The sequence below is a fragment of the Anomaloglossus baeobatrachus genome, chromosome 1 (assembly GCF_048569485.1).
Source record: "Anomaloglossus baeobatrachus isolate aAnoBae1 chromosome 1, aAnoBae1.hap1, whole genome shotgun sequence".
NCBI lineage: Eukaryota > Metazoa > Chordata > Amphibia > Anura > Aromobatidae > Anomaloglossus > Anomaloglossus baeobatrachus.
In genome coordinates this window covers 232,774,140-232,784,380 of record NC_134353.1, presented here as the reverse complement: position 1 = coordinate 232,784,380, position 10,241 = coordinate 232,774,140, and the positions used below count along the sequence as shown (strand labels likewise).

Genomic DNA, 10,241 nt, shown 5'->3' with positions numbered 1-10,241 from the left:
CAATGAGGTGAGTAACCTCCATCAACATGACTAATATTACTCACAATCTATGAGCAGCCGTGAAATAAGGTTGTATAGGAGACCTTCTTAAAGGAGTAGTGGAGTAGGTGAAATTGTCATGACAGTGTCGGTATTAAACCTATGCTGCGGACTAGTGACATAAATAGACAGAGGTTAATGCAATGGTGTACTGATAAATCACCAGACCATGGACAAAACTGATAAATAGCATAACAATACCTCAAAAGGGAAACAGCCTATATGGTAACAGTGTCCTATGCCAGGGCTATGCTCAAAAGTGGTAACTTGGAAAAAGGTCAAAGACCTATGGAGAATAAAGAGAACCTGTTAAAGAACATAGATTAACGGTCACAAAAATGAAAGTAAAAGCTCTTACTGATACCTGGTGTATGAGATGATACAGGCTTGTGTCCAGGGGGAATGGTGGCTGGCTACTGAGTTGGTCTGTGTAACTGAGCCGTCTTAAATGCAGGTGGTGATGAGGAGATCGGCTCCAGGTGGAGCTGACTTGCTGCGCATAGGAACGGTAGTGGTGAAGGTTGGTACTGCAGCACTAGGTTTACATAGAGGACTATTAGATGTTGTGAGTCACGTGAAATACAGTGAGAAGTGGCATACAGACCTCCGTGATGTGAGGGAGTGAGTGCCTCACATGTGACCACTAAAAGCACAGGGGTGAACCGGTGATGTGTGGAAATCACGTAGTGAAGAGAGCCTAAAAGAGGGGGAGAAAAATAAATTAATAGGCATATGACAGGAAAGAATTTAAACCTGGAAAACATAAGAATGTAAGGAATTCACAAAACAACAGGTACCTTACAATTACCATAGATCTGTATCTAAAATCACTCTCGTAAAGTTATATTGATAAATTACATAACTAATCAGAGACATAAAAATCAGTCATAAAAATGGGAAAAGAGGTTTATCTAAAAGGAGTCTACGGAGACCACAACTAGGACCTGAGCATGTCAGAGATGGACCTCATATTCTCGGTTCAGTCCTCGGGGTTCCAGGGTACCCAACGTGAAAATCCAATATGCTTCTCTTTCTTTTAATCTACGGACCCTATCGCCACCCCTACGTAATAGTGGAACATGCTCAATGACCTGAAACCTCAATTGAGCTACTGTATGATGGAAAGTGTCAAAATGATGGGGGATGGGTAGTAAAAGTTGCTTACATCTGATCGTTGATTTGTGTTTACTGATGCGATCTCGGATATGTTGGGTAGTCTCCCCAACATACCCGAGACCGCAGGGACACTTGATCAGGTATATCACATAGGAAGACTCACAGGTGTGATACCCTCTGATAGTGAAGTTTTTTCCAGTATGGGGATGTGTGAACTTGTTACCCTTGGTCACATTATTGCATTGGAGACAGTGTAAGCATGGGAAGTTACCTGTTTTGGGTGGTCCCAAGAAAGTCTGTCGTGGTGAGATTGATGACCCTATGTCGGCTCGGATCAGACTATCCCTCAGGTTCCTCGCTCGTTTGTGACAAAAGATAGGGAATATCCCGAACTCTTTTATAGAGGGGTAAGCCTTCTGTAATAATGGCCAATGTCTTGTAATGACCTCCTTAAAAAGTGGCGAAAAAGGGTGGTATGTCTGGACACAATGCATCCGTGGTGAAATGACATCATCATTGCGGGCACGGGTAGAGCGATTGAATGCCACGGAAGAAGGGTAGCCTCGTGAGAGGAATTTATCACCCATCTCACGAAACCTTGTTGCTTGTGTTTGAGGATCAGAAACGATCCTTTCCACTCTCTTATGCTGTGAAATGGGCAATGACTTTTTAATGTGTGGAGGGTGGCAACTGGAGTACAGCAGAAGGCTGTTCTTGTCGGTGGGTTTGACGTATAGATCAGTCGTGATAGTCCCTTCAGGGGATAGAATGACAAGGGTGTCCAGAAAGTTAATCTGGAAGGGATCACTGTGTACTGTAAAAGTGAGACCCGGACGGGCGGAGGAGATATATTGGTGAAAGGTATCCAGGGATAAGGAATCACCGTGCCATATGACAAAAATGTCATCAATATATCTCCTCCATCCAATGGCATGTTGTTTCCACAGCGAATGGCTGTACACAAATGTGTCTTCGAAATGCGCCATGTAGATATTTGCATACGGAGGCGCTACGTTAGAACCCATCGCTGTGCCCCGTTGCTGCATATAAAACTGATCTTCGAAGAGGAAAAAATTATTGCCCAATACCAATTGCAGGAGATCAAGACAGAAAGAATGCTGTAGAGGGGACAGTGACCCATAAAGTTCCAAGAACCAGTTGACGGCTTGGATGCCATCGCTGTGTGCTATACTTGTGTAGAGACTGTCTACATCAAAGGTCACGAGAAGACAATCGGGAGGAAGAGAGGTGAAAGATCTGATATGAGACAGAAAGTCAGACGTGTCCTTTAGGTATGACGGAATCACAGGAATTAGTGGTGTGAGAATCTTATCCAGGGAGATGGCCAATGGAGAAAGGATAGATTCAGTGGAGGCTACGATAGGTCGTCCGGGAGGTTGCTGAAGATTTTTATGAATCTTGGGTAGAACATAAAAGACGGGTGTTACGGGGTTAGATTTAATGAGATACTCAGCCAATTTCTTGTCAATCGTGCCTTGTGATAAGTGGTAGTCAACAGTATCCCTGATCCGTTCGCGTATTTGAGGAGTGGGGTCTCGAGGGACGGGCAAATAAGTGGAATTGTCCCGTAGTTGTCTATAAATCTCAGAGAGATAATATGTTTTGTCCAGAATGACAATGGATCCCCCTTTATCGGCTGGCTTAATAATTATACTTTTGTTATTCTGGAGTTCCCTGATGGCTGTATCTTCTTCAGGGGTATAGTTGTGTCTGATCTTGTATAGGCCCCTATCTATGTCCTGTAAAATCTTATTAATATCATTGGAAACCAGAGAAATGTAAGTCTCAACGGGATGATAGGACCTGGGGGGATGAAAGGTACTCGTGAGACTGAGTTTAAGATCCCGGAGACTAAAAGTGCCAGAGCCCGAACCTACGTCCTCAGGGGTAGTATCCCCCTCTGAGGAGGCAAAATGGGCCTTGAGACGAAGGTTCCTGAAAAAGCGTCTCATCTCCTGGTCCATCCTGAAGGGATTGAACTTGGGAGTGGGACAAAACGAGAGACCCCTTTGCAACACCTGTGACTCAATGGGTGAAAGGTTATATGACGAAATGTTAAATACCAAGTTATCAACAATATTGTCATTTGCAGTGGTCATACCTGTGATCTGGTCTGCATACGAGGAACATGACCTGGTCTTCCTCTGGCTCCTCCTCGTTTTTCTCCTGGGGTGTATCTGGCCCCTAAAAAACGATTGGATGATGTGGGGTAAGAGTCACTATCAGAACCAGAGGAGGCCGAGAATCTGTGGACGCTAGGGCGATAGGGGGGATTAGTGTCCTGTGAGCGCCACCTATAGACACGATCTTTAAGATAATCCTCTTGATCCCTGATGAATTTCGTCCTTTTACGCTCCTGTAAATTTTTCTGGAAGGTGTCGATCGATTCTCTGGTTTTCTGTCTCAGTCTGTCCCACTCGGCACTTGGTAAGGTGTTAGAGAATTGGTCTTCGATGGATTTGATTTTGGGTTCCAATTCGCTTATCTCTTTCTGGAGAAACTCAATGGTCAATATGATCACGTCCATCGAACATTTGTTTAAAATACTTTCGTACTTTGTACAGTATTCGGGGTTATCCGAAAATAAGGTAGGACGAAGGGGTACTCTGAGGCCTCGCGGGATTCGCTGAACTTTATGGTACTCAGCTAATGTAGCGCAATGTAAGTCCAAAGCTGTGTATCTCTTTAGCTCCTTTTCATAGTCGCGGGTACGAATCTCTTCAGTGGGAACTGATAAAAAAGTGCGTGGTGTGGTGACCCTTGACAGGATACTTGTCACCTCTTCATTAGCATATGAAAAAGTATTGAAAGACATTGAGGTCAGGAAAAACACGGATGATAGGAGCCCAGGAAAAATAAAGTCCAATAATTCGTATAGACCTGGCTCACTATGAATGCGGGTGCTCTAGGGAAACAGTCAATACTCCAAAAATAAAAAATTATCCCCGGCACTCCAAGAGAAAAAAGAAACAATGTCTGGGTATTTTTGATGTTTTTTATTGTGAATAGTCTTATCTCGACGTTTCGGTCATACCTTGACCTTTATCAAGAGAATTAATCAGACTATAGAAAGAGAACATAAAAAAACAGAAATTAATACATAATACAGGAGAAAAATTACCAGGAGACACAGCTCTGGTTATTTATATACATTGTACACAAAAGGAGTATACGTTACAATGGTAAGGTACAGAGTCAAAGATATATATAAGATAATAACATCTGTATACACCCAAGAAGAAAGAACAACATCCGAAGTAATTGTTTACCAACTGGAAACTTATCATGTAAGTATCAGAAGAGACTAACAGGTAGACGTACCTATGAAGCAGAGAAATCGGTATGTGCATACTACTCGAGGGAGGGAGCAATACGAGTCACCACTCATATGAAGAGGAACTTATCAGGTGCGTATGAGCGCTGGGTGAAAGAAAGAATCATTAACAAAGGAAACCTATGCAGTGATTCTTGACTGTGATCGGTGAATAAGTAATATGTGAATACCTGTGACTGAATAATAGACAATCGGGATCAGCCAGTCAATAGTCTATGGGGTAATCATGTAGTGGTATTCCACCGAGGTAGAAAGTCGTATGTCGTGACTGGTTGTAGAAAAAAGAGAGCGAAATAAAGTAAGTGAGTAAAGCATGAACGGAGAAGAGGAGTAGAAGAAGGAGGGGGGGGGGAGGGGGAGGGGGAAGGGTTGGGTTGGGGGAGGGGGGGAAGGAGAAAGGAAAAGATGGTGAGATCAGGCTGAAGGTAAAGATAAGTGTATATGAGAAGTTAAGACAAGGTACCTGTCCAATAATTGGCTACTGTATAGGTGCCATGCCAATCTTGTTAGTGAGCAGAGGACCTAATGGAGAAATTCTCGAATGAACACATCAGTGAATAGAGAGACGTGTCTCTAAAATTGGTTATACTCCATTCACTACCTGTCAAACAGCATGAAATGGTGTGCGGGAGGTAATGTGTCTCTGGAAACTTGTGACACCAATACATTAGCTATAAGACATATAGCCCACAATGCCAAATGTTCTAAAAATAGAAAGATCTCATGAGAAAAAAAATCCACAAACTGTATAACATCCAATGAGGTGAGTAACCTCCATCAACATGACTAATATTACTCACAATCTATGAGCAGCCGTGAAATAAGGTCGTATAGGAGACCTTCTTAAAGGAGTAGTGGAGTAGGTGAAATTGTCATGACAGTGTCGGTATTACACCTATGCTGCGGACTAGTGACATAAATAGACAGAGGTTAATGCAATGGTGTACTGATAAATCACCAGACCATGGACAAAACTGATAAATAGCATAACAATACCTCAAAAGGGAAACAGCCTATATGGTAACAATGTCCTATGCCAGGGCTATGCTCAAAAGTGGTAACTTGGAAAAAGGTCAAAGACCTATGGAGAATAAAGAGAACCTGTTAAAGAACATAGATTAACGGTCACAAAAATGAAAGTAAAAGCTCTTACTGATACCTGGTGTATGAGATGATACAGGCTTGTGTCCAGGGGGAATGGTGGCTGGCTACTGAGTTGGTCTGTGTAACTGAGCCGTCTTAAATGCAGGTGGTGATGAGGAGATCGGCTCCAGGTGGAGCTGACTTGCTGCGCATAGGAACGGTAGTGGTGAAGGTTGGTACTGCAGCACTAGGTTTACATAGAGGACTATTAGATGTTGTGAGTCACGTGAAATACAGTGAGAAGTGGCATACAGACCTCCGTGATGTGAGGGAGTGAGTGCCTCACATGTGACCACTAAAAGCACAGGGGTGAACCGGTGATGTGTGGAAATCACGTAGTGAAGAGAGCCTAAAAGAGGGGGAGAAAAATAAATTAATAGGCATATGACAGGAAAGAATTTAAACCTGGAAAACATAAGAATGTAAGGAATTCACAAAACAACAGGTACCTTACAATTACCATAGATCTGTATCTAAAATCACTCTCGTAAAGTGATATTGATAAATTACATAACTAATCAGAGACATAAAAATCAGTCATAAAAATGGGAAAAGAGGTTTATCTAAAAGGAGTCTACGGAGACCACAACTAGGACCTGAGCATGTCAGAGATGGACCTCATATTCTCGGTTCAGTCCTCGGGGTTCCAGGGTACCCAACGTGAAAATCCAATATGCTTCTCTTTCTTTTAATCTACGGACCCTATCGCCACCCCTACGTAATAGTGGAACATGCTCAATGACCTGAAACCTCAATTGAGCTACTGTATGATGGAAAGTGTCAAAATGATGGGGGATGGGTAGTAAAAGTTGCTTACATCTGATCGTTGATTTGTGTTTACTGATGCGATCTCGGATATGTTGGGTAGTCTCCCCAACATACCCGAGACCGCAGGGACACTTGATCAGGTATATCACATAGGAAGACTCACAGGTGTGATACCCTCTGATAGTGAAGTTTTTTCCAGTATGGGGATGTGTGAACTTGTTACCCTTGGTCAAATTATTGCATTGGAGACAGTGTAAGCATGGGAAGTTACCTGTTTTGGGTGGTCCCAAGAAAGTCTGTCGTGGTGAGATTGATGACCCTATGTCGGCTCGGATCAGACTATCCCTCAGGTTCCTCGCTCGTTTGTGACAAAAGATAGGGAATATCCCGAACTCTTTTATAGAGGGGTAAGCCTTCTGTAGTAATGGCCAATGTCTTGTAATGACCTCCTTAAAAAGTGGCGAAAAAGGGTGGTATGTCTGGACACAATGCATCCGTGGTGAAATGACATCATCATTGCGGGCACGGGTAGAGCGATTGAATGCCACGGAAGAAGGGTAGCCTCGTGAGAGGAATTTATCACCCATCTCACGAAACCTTGTTGCTTGTGTTTGAGGATCAGAAACGATCCTTTCCACTCTCTTATGCTGTGAAATGGGCAATGACTTTTTAATGTGTGGAGGGTGGCAACTGGAGTACAGCAGAAGGCTGTTCTTGTCGGTGGGTTTGACGTATAGATCAGTCGTGATAGTCCCTTCAGGGGATAGAATGACAAGGGTGTCCAGAAAGTTAATCTGGAAGGGATCACTGTGTACTGTAAAAGTGAGACCCGGACGGGCGGAGGAGATATATTGGTGAAAGGTATCCAGGGATAAGGAATCACCGTGCCATATGACAAAAATGTCATCAATATATCTCCTCCATCCAATGGCATGTTGTTTCCACAGCGAATGGCTGTACACAAATGTGTCTTCGAAATGCGCCATGTAGATATTTGCATACGGAGGCGCTACGTTAGAACCCATCGCTGTGCCCCGTTGCTGCATATAAAACTGATCTTCGAAGAGGAAAAAATTATTGCCCAATACCAATTGCAGGAGATCAAGACAGAAAGAATGCTGTAGAGGGGACAGTGACCCATAAAGTTCCAAGAACCAGTTGACGGCTTGGATGCCATCGCTGTGTGCTATACTTGTGTAGAGACTGTCTACATCAAAGGTCACGAGAAGACAATCGGGAGGAAGAGAGGTGAAAGATCTGATATGAGACAGAAAGTCAGACGTGTCCTTTAGGTATGACGGAATCACAGGAATTAGTGGTGTGAGAATCTTATCCAGGGAGATGGCCAATGGAGAAAGGATAGATTCAGTGGAGGCTACGATAGGTCGTCCGGGAGGTTGCTGAAGATTTTTATGAATCTTGGGTAGAACAAAAAAGACGGGTGTTACGGGGTTAGATTTAATGAGATACTCAGCCAATTTCTTGTTAATCGTGCCTTGTGATAAGTGGTAGTCAACAGTATCCCTGATCCGTTCGCGTATTTGAGGAGTGGGGTCTCGAGGGACGGGCAAATAAGTGGAATTGTCACGTAGTTGTCTATAAATCTCAGAGAGATAATATGTTTTGTCCAGAATGACAATGGATCCCCCTTTATCGGCTGGCTTAATAATTATACTTTTGTTATTCTGGAGTTCCCTGATGGCTGTATCTTCTTCAGGGGTATAGTTGTGTCTGATCTTGTATAGGCCCCTATCTATGTCCTGTAAAATCTTATTAATATCATTGGAAACCAGAGAAATGTAAGTCTCAACGGGATGATAGGACCTGGGGGGATGAAAGGTACTCGTGAGACTGAGTTTAAGATCCCGGAGACTAAAAGTGCCAGAGCCCGAACCTACGTCCTCAGGGGTAGTATCCCCCTCTGAGGAGGCAAAATGGGCCTTGAGACGAAGGTTCCTGAAAAAGCGTCTCATCTCCTGGTCCATCCTGAAGGGATTGAACTTGGGAGTGGGACAAAACGAGAGACCCCTTTGCAACACCTGTGACTCAATGGGTGAAAGGTTATATGACGAAATGTTAAATACCAAGTTATCAACAATATTGTCATTTGCAGTGGTCATACCTGTGATCTGGTCTGCATACGAGGAACATGACCTGGTCTTCCTCTGGCTCCTCCTCGTTTTTCTCCTGGGGTGTATCTGGCCCCTAAAAAACGATTGGATGACGTGGGGTAAGAGTCACTATCAGAACCAGAGGAGGCCGAGAATCTGTGGACGCTAGGGCGATAGGGGGGATTAGTGTCCTGTGAGCGCCACCTATAGACACGATCTTTAAGATAATCCTCTTGATCCCTGATGAATTTCGTCCTTTTACGCTCCTGTAAATTTTTCTGGAAGGTGTCGATCGATTCTCTGGTTTTCTGTCTCAGTCTGTCCCACTCGGCACTTGGTAAGGTGTTAGAGAATTGGTCTTCGATGGATTTGATTTTGGGTTCCAATTCGCTTATCTCTTTCTGGAGAAACTCAATGGTCAATATGATCACGTCCATCGAACATTTGTTTAAAATACTTTCGTACTTTGTACAGTATTCGGGGTTATCCGAAAATAAGGTAGGACGAAGGGGTACTCTGAGGCCTCGCGGGATTCGCTGAACTTTATGGTACTCAGCTAATGTAGCGCAATGTAAGTCCAAAGCTGTGTATCTCTTTAGCTCCTTTTCATAGTCGCGGGTACGAATCTCTTCAGTGGGAACTGATAAAAAAGTGCGTGGTGTGGTGACCCTTGACAGGATACTTGTCACCTCTTCATTAGCATATGAAAAAGTATTGAAAGACATTGAGGTCAGGAAAAACACGGATGATAGGAGCCCAGGAAAAATAAAGTCCAATAATTCGTATAGACCTGGCTCACTATGAATGCGGGTGCTCTAGGGAAACAGTCAATACTCCAAAAATAAAAAATTATCCCCGGCACTCCAAGAGAAAAAAGAAACAATGTCTGGGTATTTTTGATGTTTTTTATTGTGAATAGTCTTATCTCGACGTTTCGGTCATACCTTGACCTTTATCAAGAGAATTAATCAGACTATAGAAAGAGAACATAAAAAAACAGAAATTAATACATAATACAGGAGAAAAATTACCAGGAGACACAGCTCTGGTTATTTATATACATTGTACACAAAAGGAGTATACGTTACAATGGTAAGGTACAGAGTCAAAGATATATATAAGATAATAACATCTGTATACACCCAAGAAGAAAGAACAACATCCGAAGTAATTGTTTACCAACTGGAAACTTATCATGTAAGTATCAGAAGAGACTAACAGGTAGACGTACCTATGAAGCAGAGAAATCGGTATGTGCATACTACTCGAGGGAGGGAGCAATACGAGTCACCACTCATATGAAGAGGAACTTATCAGGTGCGTATGAGCGCTGGGTGAAAGAAAGAATCATTAACAAAGGAAACCTATGCAGTGATTCTTGACTGTGATCGGTGAATAAGTAATATGTGAATACCTGTGACTGAATAATAGACAATCGGGATCAGCCAGTCAATAGTCTATGGGGTAATCATGTAGTGGTATTCCACCGAGGTAGAAAGTCGTATGTCGTGACTGGTTGTAGAAAAAAGAGAGCGAAATAAAGTAAGTGAGTAAAGCATGAACGGAGAAGAGGAGTAGAAGAAGGAGGGGGGGGGGAAGGGGGAGGGGGAAGGGTTGGGTTGGGGGAGGGGGGGAAGGAGAAAGGAAAAGATGGTGAGATCAGGCTGAAGGTAAAGATAAGTGTATATGAGAAGTTAAGACAAGGTACC

The 10,241-nt window shown here is 43.2% G+C and overlaps 1 protein-coding gene and 1 long non-coding RNA gene across 2 annotated transcripts; both read right to left on the bottom strand.

The window, feature by feature from the left end:
• Positions 1 to 239: 239 nt before the first annotated feature.
• LOC142291438 (uncharacterized) lies at positions 240 to 3,356 on the bottom strand. Its single transcript, XR_012750481.1, has 3 exons — positions 3,278 to 3,356; positions 404 to 736; positions 240 to 325 (listed from the first exon to the last, which is right to left on the bottom strand). It is a non-coding gene; the product is annotated as an uncharacterized LOC142291438 (long non-coding RNA).
• Positions 3,357 to 5,368: 2,012 nt separating this feature from the next.
• LOC142295218 (uncharacterized) lies at positions 5,369 to 9,257 on the bottom strand. The gene is made up of 3 exons (XM_075338337.1): positions 8,544 to 9,257; positions 5,670 to 6,002; positions 5,369 to 5,591 (listed from the first exon to the last, which is right to left on the bottom strand). The coding sequence occupies exons 1-2, from the start codon at positions 9,255 to 9,257 to the stop codon at positions 5,985 to 5,987; spliced, it is 732 nt and encodes a 243-aa protein (XP_075194452.1). The 3' UTR covers positions 5,369 to 5,591; positions 5,670 to 5,984.
• Positions 9,258 to 10,241: the final 984 nt, after the last annotated feature.